Source organism: Phocoena sinus, chromosome 19 (genome assembly GCF_008692025.1).
Source record: "Phocoena sinus isolate mPhoSin1 chromosome 19, mPhoSin1.pri, whole genome shotgun sequence".
Lineage (NCBI taxonomy): Eukaryota > Metazoa > Chordata > Mammalia > Artiodactyla > Phocoenidae > Phocoena > Phocoena sinus.
Genome location: NC_045781.1, coordinates 25,877,288 through 25,893,699, shown reverse-complemented (window position 1 = coordinate 25,893,699; position 16,412 = coordinate 25,877,288). Strand labels below are relative to the sequence as shown.

The 16,412-nt window shown below is 51.5% G+C and overlaps 2 protein-coding genes across 12 annotated transcripts in view; one reads left to right on the top strand and one right to left on the bottom strand.

Annotated features, from left to right (window-relative positions):
- NOD2 (nucleotide binding oligomerization domain containing 2) overlaps nt 1-4,362 on the bottom strand; it is a 34,444-nt gene extending 30,082 nt beyond the window's left edge. For 3 of the 7 annotated variants that reach the window (XM_032613239.1, XM_032613246.1, XM_032613248.1), the window contains exon 1: nt 4,181-4,362. The gene's annotated coding sequence lies outside the window, so the exon portion shown is untranslated. Of the gene's footprint in view, nt 1-1,839; nt 3,320-4,176 lie in introns of those variants that run through there. The other 4 variants (XM_032613242.1, XM_032613244.1, XM_032613247.1 and 1 more) reach the window with 4 other exon arrangements.
- A 365-nt stretch (nt 4,363-4,727) lies between these two features.
- SNX20 (sorting nexin 20) lies at nt 4,728-15,869 on the top strand. 5 transcript variants are annotated; one of them, XM_032613253.1, is made up of 7 exons: nt 4,762-4,879; nt 6,542-6,646; nt 7,717-7,835; nt 8,327-8,457; nt 10,966-11,104; nt 12,559-12,710; nt 13,961-15,869. In XM_032613253.1, the coding sequence occupies exons 4-7, from the start codon at nt 8,368-8,370 to the stop codon at nt 14,627-14,629; spliced, it is 1,050 nt and encodes a 349-aa protein (XP_032469144.1). In that variant the 5' UTR covers nt 4,762-4,879; nt 6,542-6,646; nt 7,717-7,835; nt 8,327-8,367; the 3' UTR covers nt 14,630-15,869. The 5 variants fall into 5 exon arrangements, with proteins under 5 accessions (XP_032469143.1, XP_032469147.1, XP_032469144.1 ...); XM_032613252.1 differs by lacking the exon at nt 6,542-6,646 and having other exon boundaries at nt 4,728-4,879; XM_032613254.1 differs by lacking the exon at nt 8,327-8,457.
- The last annotated feature ends 543 nt before the right edge of the window (nt 15,870-16,412 follow it).

The following is a 16,412-nucleotide window of genomic DNA, read 5'->3' as shown; positions in this document are numbered from 1 at the left end:
CATGTTCTGCCCCCACAAACCCCTCGATCCCCAAATCACGGTCTCTCTCCAGACCTCAGAGGCTCCTGGGGCAGAACTTCTGCCCACTCTCCCAAACCCCCTCATCGTTTGTAGTCACAGCTCACCAGGAGGCTCCCCAACCTCGAAACACCCCTCTTCCCTTCCAGACCCCGGGACTCCCGAAGGGGAAACCGAGGCAGCCCCATCCTAAGGCTGGCGGCCTGGACCGCTCGGAAGTCAGGTGTCCCAGTCCCGGGAGCGGGACCCTCGGCACCTGCCGCCCCGGCGCAGGGTTCAGGACCACTCACCCCCGGCCCCCCGATTCCTCCCCGCAGCTCGAGTCTTGACTCCCCGGCTCAGCTCCAGCCTGGGCTGCGAGGGCGCTAGGCCCCGGCCCCGCCCCCGACGTGCCCCGCCCCTCCCGAGAGAGCCAGCCGGACCGTGGGCGGCAGAGCACGCAGGGCAGAGGCAGGCTACACGGCCTGTGCCGCGTGACCCAGGCCAAGTATGTCATCCTTCCTCCCCCATCCAACACACACACACACACACACACACACACACACACACACACACACACACACACGGAGGTATCCTGTGAATTGAAAAGCTAGGAAAGCTGTTGGGGTCAGTATTACCCAACGCACCCTTTGTGGGTCAGGAAGTTCATAGTCATCTAAAGCCTTACTCTTGTGAAGTCCCAGGACGGAGTTCTCTGGAGTGTGATGGTTCCGTGTTAGGTAACAGTGGACAGGGCATTTAAACTTCCTCTTTCTACATTTTTCTTTCCATTCTTCTAAGTTGAGGCAAGCCATCTCAGTTTAGTACTAATAGGGCTTGAACTCCTCTCTAACGCTGCCTAGTCTAATTGGCTCTGTGACATTATCTAACTAGAATTCACCAGCACTGTTTTGTTTACATTAGATTTATTTTATTTTATGATTTCTTATTCTTGGCAAGTGATTGCTAGCTTTTCATTGAAGGTATTAATATAAACATTCCTTTTAAAACACTTGTAATTGGAGACTTCCCTGGTGGCACAGTGGTTAAGAATCCACCTGCCAATGCAGGGGACACGGGTTCGAGCCCTGGTCCGGAAAGATCCCACATGCCGCAGAGCAACTAAGCCCATGCGCCACAACTACTGAGCCTGCATGCTGCAACTACCAAAGCCCATGTGCCTAGAGCCCATGCTCCGCAACAAGAGAAGCCACCGCAATGATAAGCCCGCATACTGCAACGAAGAGTAGCCCCCGCTCGCCACAACTAGAGAAAGCCTGCATGCAGCAGCGAAGACCCAACACACCCAAAAATAAATAAATAAAATAAAAATAAATTAAAAAAAAAAACATTTGTACTTGGAAAATTTTAAATGTAAAGTCAATTTCAAGGGAAAAAACTGACATTGACTTGACGTAGTGCTTTACAGATACTAACTCATTTAATCCTACCTACAGGATATTGACTATCTTTACCCTAATTTGTAGAGGAAGAAACTGAGGCACAGAAAAGTTAATTACTTTATCCAAGTCATGACAGCAGAGCCGAGATTTGCCCCCCAGATGTCTGACATCAAAGTTCATGCTCAAAACCACTACCCCACACTGCCTCCAGGTAAACACCTGCACTGCTGGTGCACATTTGGTTGAGGCTGGGAAATGCTGTGTTAGAAGCACTGAATCTAACCCCAGGAAAATCATTCCAGATGGTGTACAGATCCATCTGCAAGGATGTTCACCACCATCTTATCTATAACAGCAAAAAGCTGGAAGCCTTCTGAATGCCCAGTAATAGCAGATTACTTAAGAAAAGTAACAGAGCAACTGAACCTGGAAAACTTACCCGATTCATCTTCTCTTATACTCCACACTCAACCTGGAAGCAAATTTGTCAACCTGAGCTTCAAAACATATTCAGAATCAGCCACTTCTTACCATAGCCACTATTACTACTTGGGTCCAAATCACTGTCATGTCTCACCTGGCAAGAGCACCCAGCCATTCCCCATGATTCTAACTAGTCTCTCTTCAACCTCACACTGCTCAGCAGTCTCCACGCTGGTCCCCTGCTCCAGGCAGCCCACCCACCTACCAGTGTCCAAACCCTTCTACAACCAGGCCCAAATGATGCACCAGTGTCCTTATAGCTCTTGGTCCCCCCACCTCTGTGCTCTGCTCACTCTCAGCCTCAGTGGGAGGCAACAGGTTGAATAGCATAGACTTTGGACTCCAACGAACTTGGATTTGAATCCCAGATCTCTCTACCTTTGGGCCAGTTATTTAACCTTGGCCTCAATTTCCCTAACAGCTAAGTGGTGCTGACAATTCACTTAGATCTTGTCGTGAGGAGTACAAACATAGAGCTTGGCACAGAGTAAGCCCTAAACTCTGTATAATATGAATGTTATTTATTGAGCACTTACTATATGCCAGGCACTGTACTCTCATCCATCACATGATCCTCCTTATGGAATAGGTACTATTCTTTGTCCCCACTCCTTTGAGATGAAGAGACAGTTTCCAAGAGGTAAATAATTTTCCTAAGATGACTCAGCTACAGGATGGTGGAGCTGTTAATCAAGCCCACATCTTTCTTTCACTCCTTTTGTTGGGACTTACCTATCCTTCAATGCCCACCTCCCTCCAGGTAGCTTTCCACTGTCCCCACGGAACTCTCCAGTCCTCTGAGCTACCAAGGAGCAGTCTGCCTGTGCTCTTGTTTTCTCTCAGCCTAAATGGTGTTCTGTTTCAGCTCATGCATCCATCCTGTTTTCTCACCAGACTGTGAGTCCTTGAAGGCTCGAGACATCCCTTCGCCATTGCCGGACCTCCACCTCTGGCCCAGTGCCTGGCCCAAGTTTGTTGAGTGACTTATTAAAAGAGAGACAATGCATGAGGGAAAAGCACAGCAGAGAAGGCATCTTTTTACTGAGCTGCCTCAAACCTGGGGAACCCAATGCACCTGGGGCCTTTGGACGGCCTCTGGTCTTACCCATCCCCATCTCAAGACCAGACCCACATGTTGTCCCCTCCCCGCACCTCCAGCCCTAACCAACTCCAAGCTCACCAGTGAATCGGGTTTTGCTGCAGATCAGACACCCAACAAATCCAGCTCCCCTGATGGGTGGGCCTCCTCTTCTGCAGACCCCTTACTGTGTCTCCTCTCTTCTTCCCCTCCCCCATATGGTTTCTAGAATCACCTTCAGTTTCTCAAACCCTTCCCTTCTAGCCCCAAGCTTACAAATTCCGCTTCAGCAAAACAGAATATTCCACCAGCTGAACTTACTGTCTTTGAAAAACAGTTTCTCAATCCTCCGTCATTAGTTCACAGTTTCTCAATCCTCCATCATTAGTTCACTCACAGCCAGCTCGCATCACCCTTCTTTTCAGATTAGAAAAAGGCCACCCCTTTACCTGAGGGAACACAGGAGCCAGCTTGGAAAAGCAGAGTGAGGGCTGGATTTCATCCCCACTCCTGCCCTCTTGAGGCACTCTGGGCAGGGCACAAACCTTCAAACTACGTGCAATGGCCCTAAACTCCCAGGCAAACTCATCAAAGACTTTTTTTTTTTTTTTTTTTTTTTTTTTGCGGTACGTGGGCCTCTCACCGCTGTGGCCTCTCCCGTTGCGGAGCACAGGCTCCGGACACGCAGGCTCAGCGGCCATGGCTCACAGGCCTAGCCGCTCCACGGCATGTGGGATCTTCCCGGACCGGGGCACGAACCCGTGTCCCCAGCATCGGCAGGCGGACTCTCAACCACTGCGCCACCAGGGAAGCCCAAAGCCTTTTACCTAAGCAAACAGATCTCCCAGGAACACAAGATGTTTGTGTCCTGCTGATAGTTAAAGTTAGATTTTCTCCACATTTTAGCCATGAATTCTTACACAGATCAGAAGGACTGACAGAGTTTGTGTGAGGCCCAGGAAGGGCTGAGGTGTCTTCCCAGCCTGAAGTATAGAAATAGAAACCCACACCCCAGTCCCACCCCACCCCCGGCCCACCCGTCGCTCTGCTATGTCTCAGTATAACCACATCGGTGCCCCACAGCGCACTCTGTCTGTGGCCCTAATTTTAAAACCCTGCAGTATTAAGAACTTTTGAGATTTTTTAAAAAGCTAATGTTTGTATACCCAGCTATGGAAAAACAAGATTGACATGACCAGGTTTTGCATCACCTACTTACGAACAAACACTTCACCAGTTTGGGTTTTCTTTGCCAGACACGTGGAGGCACGCCTGTGATCAATCAATTCTTACTGAATTTCTCAAAAGTGGCGTTTCGGTGTTGGAGTCCCAAGCTTTTCAGACACCCAGAGCAGCAGTGAGTGGTAGTTTACAACATTGTTATCTGCCCAATGGGGAATGCTTTGGTGCCGGGAGGATGCTTAACTTAATCTCATGTCGCAATTAAGGAAACTGACATTCAGAGAGGGCAGTGGCCTGCCCAGGTCGCACAGTGAGTCAGGGCTGATCTGGAGTCACAGACCGATCTCCACTTCTCTGCGTTCGCCCACTCATTCATTCATTCACACAATTACCGAGCATCCACTAGGTGGCAGGCGCTGCGGTGGGTACTGGGGACAGAACGCTGCCACAGACCAAGTCCCCGTGATCGAGGCATCCCAGACGGGCACTAAACAAGTAAACAAATAAGCGAAACAATGATAGTTCTTGACGGGGGGGGGGGGGGGGGGGGGGGGGGGGGGGGTCAAGGAGGGCTGCACAAAGTAGAGACAATCGAGCTGCGCCCTGAGGATGAGAGAGAAAAGAGGCTGTCATGGAAGGAACCGAGAGCAGGACATTGACGGCTGAAGGAATTGCAAGCGGAAAGGCTGTGAAGCACATTTGAGGAACAGAAAGTAGTCCGGATGGCTGGTGTGTGGTAAGTGATGTTGGGAGGGGTGCGAATGAGGTTAAGAAGGGAGCAATCAGCAGATTACGGAGGCCTCAGCATGGACGGGGTGGGGTGGGGGGGCTGGGTTTACCCGGAATGCAGGGGGAGGCCAATGAAGGGTCCAAGCAGGGTGAATTCTAGGGAAGACACCTAGACTCTGACATGCCAGCACTTCCCTTCCTGAGTTCCCAAGGCCCCTTGGTGTCCCCTTTGGCTTCAGTAGTGCAGTGGGGGGATGCCCATTCCTGTTCCCCCACCACCATGACAGCAGGCCCTGCCTGTCCTTGTAGACATATAGAGGTCCTCTGCCACCTCGAGCCCTGCCCTGCAGAGAAAAGCCAACACCCGGCAGGTGGCCAAGTGTGGCCTCTCCTGGTTACTCTGGTCCAGCTAGGTCCTTCCTATGCAGGCCAGACGCTCCTGCACATCTGGGGGTTTCCAAAAAGCATCTCCCACCCTGAGAAGAGGAAGCAGTGGCTTCTACACACTCTTCCCCATGGCTGCTGGCTGGGGGTGAGAGGCACGCAGGGCTGCAGAGAAGGGCTCAGAGTCTACACTGGCATCTCGCAGGTTCCAGGCCCAGGAAAGGACTCAGAGAGGAGGATAGACGGAGTTCCAGCCTCCCTCTATACAGAGCCTGCATCTCCACGCCACACCAGGTGTTCTCTGGGGTAGTGCAAGGTGGAGGTGAATGAGATACGGCCCCTGCACCCCAGGGGCTCACCAGCTAGCAGGCCAGAGGCACACTACTGCTGCCCCTTCTGCTGAGCTAAACAGACCCTGACATGTGTGGATACTCTTTTATAACAGTGATGGCACTGCAAAGCAGCGGGATTGGACGGCCATTTCAATAAATAAGGCCCGTAGGTGAACATGTAGGGTAAAAACATGGACCTCCTACCTCACACCATACACAAAAATCTACTTCCTCTAAGGGCGTTATACTGCCGCAAGTAAGAAAGGCAAACTAGAAAGGTTTGTAGAAAAACAAGAATTGCCCGTCCTTGTATAGTGCTTACGAGATACCAGCATCGTCCTAAGTGCTTTGAGCATCTTAACTCATCTTAAGCCTCACAGTGGCCTGTGAATTCGCTGCAGAAAGAATGATAAAGGAGTAATGTCCATGGTCTTACGGTATGACACGAGCTATGAAAGAAAAGATTGATACATTTGAATGCTTTAAAGTTGGCAACTTCTATTTATCAAAAGACCCCATTATAATAGAGTATGCAAACCATAGGATAGGAAAGATATTATTGAGAAGCACATATACCCACATGAATACATAAAGAACACCTACAAACCATGAATAAAATACGCCAGTCAAACAAATGAGCAATGGACTTGAACAGACCCTTCACCAAAAAGGATATAAGGATGGCAAATAAGCCCACGAAAAGATGCTCAACATCACCAGTCATTAGGGAAATGCAACTAAAAACCATGACGAGATAGCACTATACACCCACTGGAATGGCTGAAACAAAAAATATTGACCATATCAAGTGTAGGTGAGGATGCAGAAGTTCTAGAGCCTTCATACACTGCTGGTGGGGTTGCAAAATGACACAACCACTCAGGAAAAGTGTTTGGCATGATTGAGTACAGTTGAAGCTATTCATACTCTGAGACCCAGTAATTTCGCTTCAGATAAATATGTGCATTGGATGAATGCGTAAGAATATTCCCAGCAGCACTGATCATGATGGCCCAAACTAGCAACAACCCAAAGGTGCACCAATAGACAAAAAAACGGTAAGTACTGATATAGTCAAGTAATGTAGCAATACAGCAGTAAAAAGGAAAAAGCTTTAGCTACACACACAAAAACTGACGAATCTTATTCACATAAATGCGGAATGAAAGAAGCAAAGCACCAAAGCATACAAACAGTATGTGTGGCTCAATTAATATAAAACTCAAAAATGAATAAAATGAAACTATTGTTTTGGGGTCTGTTAGTAGGTGATAAATTACAAAGAAAAGCAAGGGGTCTTCCCTGGTGACGCAGTGGTTGAGAGTCTGCCTGCCGATGCAGGGGACACGGGTTCGTGCCCCGGTCTGGGAGGATCCCACGTGCCGCGGAGCGGCTGGGCCCGTGAGCCATGGCCGCTGAGCCTGCGCGTCCGGAGCCTGTGCTCCGCAACGGGAGAGGCCACAACAGTGAGAGGCCCGCGTACCGCAAAAAAAAAAAAGAAGAAAGAAAGAAAAGCAAGGAATTAATCCCCATCAAAATCAGGACTGGGGAGGGGAGGAATCATAGCTGGGGAGAGATACATGGTAGACTTCTTGGGGGGGTGGGGGGAGCTGGAGAGGTTTTATTTTTTGTCTTGTTCCAGCCTCCTGCACTCCAGGCCACAATACAGTTGGCTACAAATCATGCAACTGCCCAGAGGTTTGGCTTCCCTGGTACTTTCTGTCTGGCATGTGGGATGCAGCTTCCGCCAGAGAGAGGCACGCTGAGTCTACCCGCCCCCAATCCGGCCCTGGCTCTGCATCCCACCAGCTCTCTGCTCTAAGCCTCAGTTTCCCCATCTGTCCTTAGAGCAGGATGGCCCCCATCATGCCTAGCTCAGTAGGGTAGGATAACGCACATTAAAGAGCTTTGGGAACTAAGGTCCGAAATGCCAGAGATTGTCAAGGACCCTGAGGGTCAGACAGGCTGATGTGGGAACTGAGATCCAGGCCCGCCCTGCCCTGCTAGGTCCTGCCCAGCAGGGCAGCCTCAGACTGTCTGTTAGTTGAGTTCACTAGCATCTTTCATCAGCCAATGGGCTGGGGCAACCAGGAGCGGGTCACACAGCTTATTTCCTGTTTTCATACAGGGAACTTAGCAAAGTGGCAGCCACTGGCCTGCTCGCCCAGAGCTTGGAACAGAGAGCTGAAGGGGGCCATGTGACATCCCTCCTGGACCCCTGGACACTCACAGGACCAGAGACCTCAGGTCAGTGTCTGACCCCAAGCTCAGTGGGCCTCTGCCCACCTGTGGCCTGAGCCCCCGCCTCCAGTAACCGTCCCTTGGTACCTCTTGGGGGCAGGGTGGTAGGGAGAAGGGTTGCTGACAGATACGCAGGACTCCCCTCAGTGCATTGGGGCAGAGCAGGGAGCAGCTCCTCGACCCTCCGTCTCATCAATGCCTTTTGAAGTGCCAGATGCTTCTCCAACCTCTCTTGAGCCTGGGGAATAATCTACCAAACCTGTGTTTCTCAAAAAGTGGTACCAGGGAAAGCCTGTATCAGCACAGCCCTCGGGACTGGTGCGAAATGCAGAATCCAGGGCTCACCGCAGGACCTGCTAGATGGGACTCTCTGATGTTGGGAGCAGGAAGTCTGCCCCTCGGCACCTCCACCTCCACCCCCGCCCCTGAGGAGGTTCTGATATATGCTTACATTTGGGAGTGTGTCCATCCAGTGTCTAGGATCTTCTGTCTCCTAGGTTGGACCAGGGTGCTTTACTCTGCTGGAGTTTCACCCCTGATGGAATGTCCCCTCCTGCCCCCTCAGAGAGGTGGCATGGGCTCCGAAGGGGACCCTGTGTGCCCATCAGAAGAAGCCTGGACATGGCAGGTATCCCTTAGAGGGAGAAGTGATGCTCAGGGCACCTGGGAAGGAAGGAGCAAGGGTGACTGCTCCCAGAGCTGTTGGTGGAGGGGCTGGGCAGCTGCTGTCCGCTGGGCCAAGGACAGGCCTCCAAGCCAGGAGTACCAACACTTGTCATATTTTGTTGTAAAGCCTAGAAATCTTTGCTCTGTGGGGTGTAGAGATGGGAGGGAAGGGCCCACAGAACACCATGTACAGCTGTCCCCAAGGAGCTCTTGGAGTCATAGGATTGCTTTCCCCATTTCACAGATGGGGAAACTGAGGACTAGAGACTCCATAGATGCACCAGTGACAACTTTCTCCCTGCCACTTTCCAGTTTCAGCCGATCCCATGAAAGAAAACCTAAGGGAACTGGCTTTGGCTGCTGAATTTCATATTTATTCTGAGCTCTGGGTTCATGCTCAGCTTTGCCAGGTCTTTCCTGGAATGCCCAGCCAAGGCCATCATTCCTGGGGTCTCATGGGGTCTCTGGGCAAACAGTGCCCTGCCTCTGACCTGGCACCAGCAGAGCTGGAAGGGCTGGGACCACTGAGGCCAATTCTACTCGCCATCACCCATTTTACAGATGAGCTAACTGAAGCAGGTGCATAGGAGTGCCCACGGGAATCACTGAGCCCCCAAGAGTCCTGGCTACCCAAAGTCCGTTGGATAAGAGTGTGTGGACCACTTGCTATCTTGCCTGGGCACCTACCAGAATATAGGGAACCTGTTCCTAGCCATCCATCATCTAGGACAGGGTTGGTGGCCACACCTCTCAGGTGGGGCAACCGAGGACTGGAGATAGTAAATAACTTGCCTACGGACCCACAGTTGGTCAGGACGGAAGACCTGACTCCTCAAGGGGAGAAAGCTATAGGGTACTCAAGCGTGTGCAGCCCTGGTCCAGCCATGCCCTGCTCTGTGCCTCAGTTTCCCATCTATATAGGATGAGGCTGGACAGAGGGTCCCTGAGAGCCCCCCACTGGACACCAGCACAGAGCCCCCTGGAGGATGCCCCAGGGTTCCTTTCACCTGACACAGCAAGAGCACGTTAAGAAGGAGGTCAGGTCACTTGCACCCTTCTTATTTTGAATTTCTGTGCCTAAATGGTGCCCCAGCTACTCGCTCCATCTGAGCTGATGTTTTGTTTTGGTTTTTTTTTTTCGGTACGCAGGCCTCTCACTGCTGTGGCCTCTCCCGTTGCGGAGCACAGGCTCCGGACGCGCAGGCTCAGCGGCCATGGCTCACGGGCGCAGCCGCTCCGCGGCACGTGGGATCCTCCCGGACCGGGGCACGAACCCACATCCCCTACACTGGCAGGCGGACTCCCAACCACTGCGCCACCAGGGAAGGCCCTGAGCTGATGTTTTAATTGGCCCTTTTCCTAATTTGTCTCAGACATTCTAACTTGTATTCCAACTCACATCTTCATTCAGCCATTTATTTCTCAAATATTTCCTAGAGCATCTATCACGGGTCAGGTACTAATAAAAGGGACTGATTCGGTACCTGGTGTGTGCGCAGCCCTGATCTGGTGCCTGACTTAACACTCACACCAGCTTCGTGAAGGTTATTGGGCCCCTTTTGCAGGAAACTGAGGCTCAGAGAAGTTAAATAACTTCCAGGCACTGCCTCATCTTGTTCACTTACCTGGGTCACAGACAGAGTCATGCATAAAATGAACCCCAGGACTCCCGCTGCCCACCCTCCCCTGAGTACCAGGGAGACGATTCTGAAGTCAGACCGGCCTGCATTGGTGCCCTGCCCCCCATTTACCAGCTCTCGATCCTGGGCAGCTCAAAGTCTCAGTTCTTTTACCATAAAATGGAGACAAAAACCTCCTACCACGCAGAGCTTCAGATGAAGTGAGGGGGTGGGTGTCGAGTGCAGGATGTATAGCCTGCACACCACAGGCATTTGGCTTGGCTGGCTGGTCACGCTCAGGAGCCACGTGACCTCGGCTAAACCTCAGTTGCCTCATCTGTTATTGGAGTCACGATAGATTATCATGGGTGTCAAATCAGATAGTGGCTGTGAAGAGCCTGTGTGTATATGAAGTGGGTATAACAAGTTGCTAGTAAATGTTTGCTTAAAGATGAAGAGAGAGAAAAGGGACGGATACATACCAGCCTCCTTGCTGCGGACGCTGAGATTTTATTTACACATGTAATATGAAATGAAATACTGGTTTTTCTGGACAAGCCAGCAACTCTCTCTCAAGTAATCATTAAGCTACTACCTTTGCTTAAAGTCACCTCATTTAAAATTCAGAGCAACTCAATAACATAAGGATCCTAACTCTAAGAGAAGGTTGTGCTCAGCCTGGGAGCGATCAGTCCAGCAAAGGGCCAGGCCCAGGTTTCACATCTAGCAGTTGGGCGGATGGCTAGGTGGGCAGTGGAGGGCTCAGCAGTGGGGGCTATGGAACCCACCAGGACCCACCAGGAACCCCAACACAAGTGGGCACTCACCGTTCTCTCTTGTTTTCCTGGCAGCCTTGGAGCATGGCAAGTCCCAAGAACGCCAGGAGCCCTGGATGGACAAGACCCATAGCCCAGTGCATGGCAGGGACCAAGCCAAAAGCATCAGCCCCTGGCCCAGACCTCCCACGTCCAGGAACTGAAGAGCACTTAGGTGGGCTTGAGACTTGGGGCTTGGTCGGGGGGATAGAGGTTTGAAGACATTTGAAATACAAATGTGCATACTTCAGTGGATGCCGTGAGAAACAGGGCAGCTCACTTAACTTGTGTTATCCCAAAGTAGACACTGAGACAGGGATTTGGTGCAAGTGGTTTATCCAGGAGACAAGGCCAGGAGGTATGGCAGGGGAGTGGGAAACCGAGGAAAGGAAGGGCAGGAAACCAGTACGGGATGTAGATGAAAAGATTACCACTGTGGGCAACTCGGGCTCAGTCCCAATGGGGGTTGTTTGGGGACCGTATGGATCACACCTTAGAGCTGTCCCATCCCAGCGGCGAGGAGGCCAGCCTGCTATCCCCTGGTCCCATCCTCCATTGGCAGAGGTACGCTCCAGAACGTGCCGCAACGGCCCAAGAAAGCCCTCACGGGGAGAGTCCCAGGTGCTTCCAATAGAAGCCCGTGGGATGTTCCAAAACAGTCAACGCCAGTGAGGCGGCATGGCCGGGCACTGACAGTGTCTGCTACAGCGCCAGCTCCTGGAGCAAACGTCTGCCATATGCATGCAACCCTTCAAGATGTCCTGCTCTGCTCCTGGCCCTATGCAGGCACTGGGGAAGCAGGGACAATCAAACACCGTGCTGGCCTTCAAGTTTAGTAAGGAAGCGGATCTGTAGAAAATAATGTAAGATGCCATGGAAAAGGCACAGGGACAAGGTGGGAGGCTCTTACTCTAACACCAAAGGGCATTTGAAATGATATATGGGTTGGGTCTTGAAGGACACATTGGAGAAGGGCTCCTGGGACACATGTCCCTTGAAATCAAATGGACAGTGGTTTGTGCATTTGGGGAGAGGAAGGATTCTAAGCTTTCCCAAGATTCTCAGAATGGCCTAAGGCTCAAGTGAGGTTTAAGAAACACTGTTACTTTTTGAGGCAGGGAAAGAGGATGGCACTTGAGGCGGAAGGAGTGGCATGTGCAAGAAAAAGCAGGGAGTATGGGAAATGAGGCGAGAGAGGAAGGGCCGGCCAGGCTGAACCTGGAGCCCAGCGTCCTCAGAGCTGCCCCCATCATCCGCTGGCGTGCGCTCAGCCGACAGTAGGGAGGGTGGAAACCCACCAGCCGCATCCCTGCTCTTCCGGAGCATGGGATTTCACAACAGCCGGAAGTGGACGATGTACCACAAACACACTGCGTTTCACAAGCAAGAAGCCTCTTGGGGACGCTGGACTCTTCCAGGTTGCCCATGGCGAGATGGATTCAGCCAGGTTGGGTGTAGGGGTCTGACTGATGCCCGACTGGGCCTATCCAAGGTGGGCTGGAGGAGAGGGATATTCACAGCGTTTCCAGATTCCCACGGCTCATCCCAGACAGACCCAGCCATCTCCCCAAGTCCTTGCCCCCAAAGCACACTGACCCGTGCTAGTCCTTAAGAGTGTGGTCCTTCCAGATGCCCACGACAGCCAAAGCTCCAACTCCAGCATGACCACGCGGGAGCTGCAGGAGTACTGGCGGACCCAGAAACGCTGCTGGAAGCACGTCAAACTGCTCTTCGAGATCGCTTCCGCCCGCATCGAGGAGGGGAGAGTCTCCAAGTTTGTGGTAAGCAGAGACCAAAAAGTGACGGCACGCCTTCACGGCCTCCTTCCCGGCCCTGGGCAAGGCTGGTGGCACCTCAGTCTCCCTGACCAGGAAATGGATTGACGCACTTTAACTCACAGAAGTCTTCTGGCAAAAAATGGTCCAAAAGCGAGATTTCACGCTCAGCACCGTGAGGACTGGAGAGTCAAGGTGCCTGAGTGTAAGAAGCAAACTGCCCAGTTCAATCCCATGTTACCCGGTATTTTCATCTGGGTCCCTTCTTCATTGTTTTTGATATCCTCATATCATTTTTATTATGTACCTCAGTTTTTCTTTAAAGTGGATCACTTTTTAAAAACACTGAATAGATTCATTTCAAAGGGAAGTACCTTAAATGGAAAACCAGTATCACAGGGCATAAGAAAAGGTCATTATAAAAGTAAATACAAGGAAAGCTCAGGGCTGTTATTAAATTCTAGCTGGTCACCATGGCTGGTGGAAAGCTGGGCTTGGGGCTGTTTTTCTTTGGAATGGAATTTCAGCCTATGTTGGGGGAGAGGTTAATGACTACGGAAGAGCCACACAGCCTTTCTTTGCCCCCCACCATTCCCCAAATGGGAGTGGAGTAATAATAATAGCTGACCCTGAGTGCTGACTGCACGTCATGGTTTCAGTGCATTAATTCATTTAATCCTCACCCAGTGAGGCAGGCTACTATCCTCATTCTCTGGATGAGAAAACGTTAAAGCACCTACCTAAAACCACACAGCTAGACCGTGGCGGGCTGGAATTATAAGCCAGGCAGTCTGCGCCCTTAATCAGCATTCTCTTGAAAGAGAAGAGAAGAGAATCGTTTTCTTACTTATAACGTCACTGCCAGTATATCACCTAAAACCATCTCCCAGGAGTTCCACACCTGGAAAACACAGATCTCATTAATCCAAGCCTCCCAGCTCAGGAACCTGAGGCCCAGTTTTGACCACTAAAACCAAGAACGCCCCACGTCCCCCGCACGGCAGGTTCCTGTATGCCCTTTCTGCCCCAGGATGCCTCCACGTCGCTGTGTTTGTTATTCTCCGGTTGACTCTTGTCACGATTCGCTGTTACAGCTCAGCCAAGGCTAATGGCAATTTAAAACAGAATTGCAGAAAACCATCCCCCATTTCCAGGGTATGCTTTAAGGTCATCATTATTTTATTTCCCGGGCTCCCTCTGTCAGTTCAAACCCTCCGTGACAGTGTAGTCAAAGGCCCTCTCTCTTTGCACCGCAGATGTACCAAATCGTCGTCATCCAGACGGGGAGTTTTGACAGCAACAAAGCCATCCTGGAACGGCGTTATTCAGACTTTGAGATGCTCCAGAAGAAACTCTTAAAGACCTTCCGGGAAGAGATCGAAGATGTCGTCTTCCCCAAAAAGCACCTGATGGGGAACTTCACCCCGGAGATGATCTCCGAGCGCAAGCTGGCCCTCAAAGAGTACCTAGGTCTGCTCTACGCCATCCGCTGCGTGCGTCGCTCGCGCGAGTTCATCGACTTCCTCACGCGGCCCGAGCTGAAGGAGGCCTTCGGCTGCCTGCGCGCGGGGCAGTACACCAAGGCCCTAGACATCCTGGTGCGCACGGTGCCGCTACAGGAGAAGCTGACGTCCCACTGCCCCGTGATGGTGGTGCCGTCCCTGTGCGCCATGCTGGTGTGCCACCGCGACCTGGAGTGCCCCGCCGAGGCCTTCGCCGCCGGGGAGAGGGCTCTGCAGTGCCTGCAGGCCCGGGAGGGCCACCGTTACTATGCCCCGCTGCTGGACGCCATGGCCCGCCTAGCCTACGAGCTGGGCAAAGACTTTGTGTCCCTGCAGAAGAGACTGGAGGAGAACCAGCTCCGGAAGCCCGCCCCCCGGGGCTTCACCCTGAAGGAACTCACCGTCCAAGAGTATCTGTACTGAGCCACTCCCCGGGGAAGCTGGAGAATTGGGGATCACCATGGCTCGTGGGCTTTTGGGGGTTGATTCTGAGCAGAAAGAGCCACTTTGGGCTCTAGCTTGTGGGATGACTTTGAACAAGCCCCTCCTCTGGTCCTCCGTTTCCCCATCTATGTTGAGCGGAGATGCTTCCGGGCATCCTTGGAAGCCTCTACTTTTGTCCTGTGTCCCCTTGATGCCAGGCCCACTTCGTCTCAAAACCACAAACCCAGCTGCCAAAACACTGGAGAGTCATATCAACCTTACTGGTCCTTCTGTAGGTTGCTGGAGGAGAGGTTTGAAGTGCACATCACAGACAAAGCTTGATTCATTTCCTCAGAGACATCTCTCTTTAGCTGCCCGGAGGCTTTCCTCTTTGTTCCTCCCCCCTCAACCCTGCTGGCAAATATTCCCACCTATTATCCTAAGTATTCTAGCTCTTCCCTGTTAGGGGTAGGCCCAACTCAGCAAGACAAAAGGTCACCTACTGCTCCTCAAAGCCAGCTTTGTCCCCAGGATGAGCCATACCTCATCCTTTGAAGGGTGAGAGGATCCTGGGCTAGAACCAGCTATCATTGCCTGGGGTTGGTTTTCATTTGTAAGGCAACTGTCCCTTGAATGGCCTTTCTGGATTACGTAGACATAGCCCTGACAGGAGGTGGGACCTCTGGGTAGAAGAGATTGAGTGCTCGACACCTCCCCATCTGAAGGACAATGGATTGGGATGCCCTTAACCAAAGTCTGCTGTCAGGCCCCCAAGTGAAGTGGATTCTGGACCAGTGACCTGGGTTCAGCACAGGGCAGGAGTTGATGGTGCAGGCTGGTTTGGACCCCATATGCCTATTGGGCTAGCAGTCCCTGAAGATCTAAACCATGTGGCTGAGGTTATTATCAGGGTGAGGCTGTAACTTGGGAACCTTAACCTGGGGCACCACACTGGCCTGAACCAAGATCTAGCTCAGCAAAGAGCAGTGGGCAAGCATTCACTGAACTACACCAAACGTATTCAACAGCAACACCATGTGGCAACACCTGGAGTGGCCCAACCAGGCTCCTTCCTGGAGGTTAGACACAGACTGACACCTTCAGAAAAAGAAAGTTTTCAAGTATCTCAATTTACTCCAGGAGAAGGACACTTTAAGTGGGAGAGATTGGATTTCTTGGAAATCTGGGCAGGTGGGTAATTAAAGTGTTAAATGGAAAAATAAGAAGAGCTGCAATTCTTTTGTAACGGTAAAGAAGGTCATATTGATTTTACAAGTCCTTTCATCGAATATAAAATGCTGCTGTCAACTGTTAGATGCACCAAATATTCACTAAGAAAGAAAAAAAATGCCCAACATGGGGAGTTTAGTAGGCGTTTCCAGCAAAAAGCTGGGAGAGCAAAGAGTTAGCTCCCAATGTAACGGTCCACGTAGAATAGACCTGCTTTGTAGAAAGGGACAGTGAGGAAAGGCATGAATCAAATTTGACGGTGGAGAGTGTGGACTCTAGAATTGGAACTGCAAACTGGTACTCGCCCAGGTTTGGGGTCTAAACACACACAGTGTGGTCCCAAATCCTCAAGCTGAGAAGTCACAGTAAAGAGGTTTCGGATGCAGGCGTTTCAGGTACCTTGCCCCACAGACGCAAATTCTGAAGGAAGTGAACATAGATCCAGGCCAATAGAGAGGAAGATGCCATTGACTTCGGAGGTGCTAACGCGTAGGGGTTGGAGGGCGGCTGTGTATCTGAAGATCACATATATATGGTGTACACGTGTGTGGTG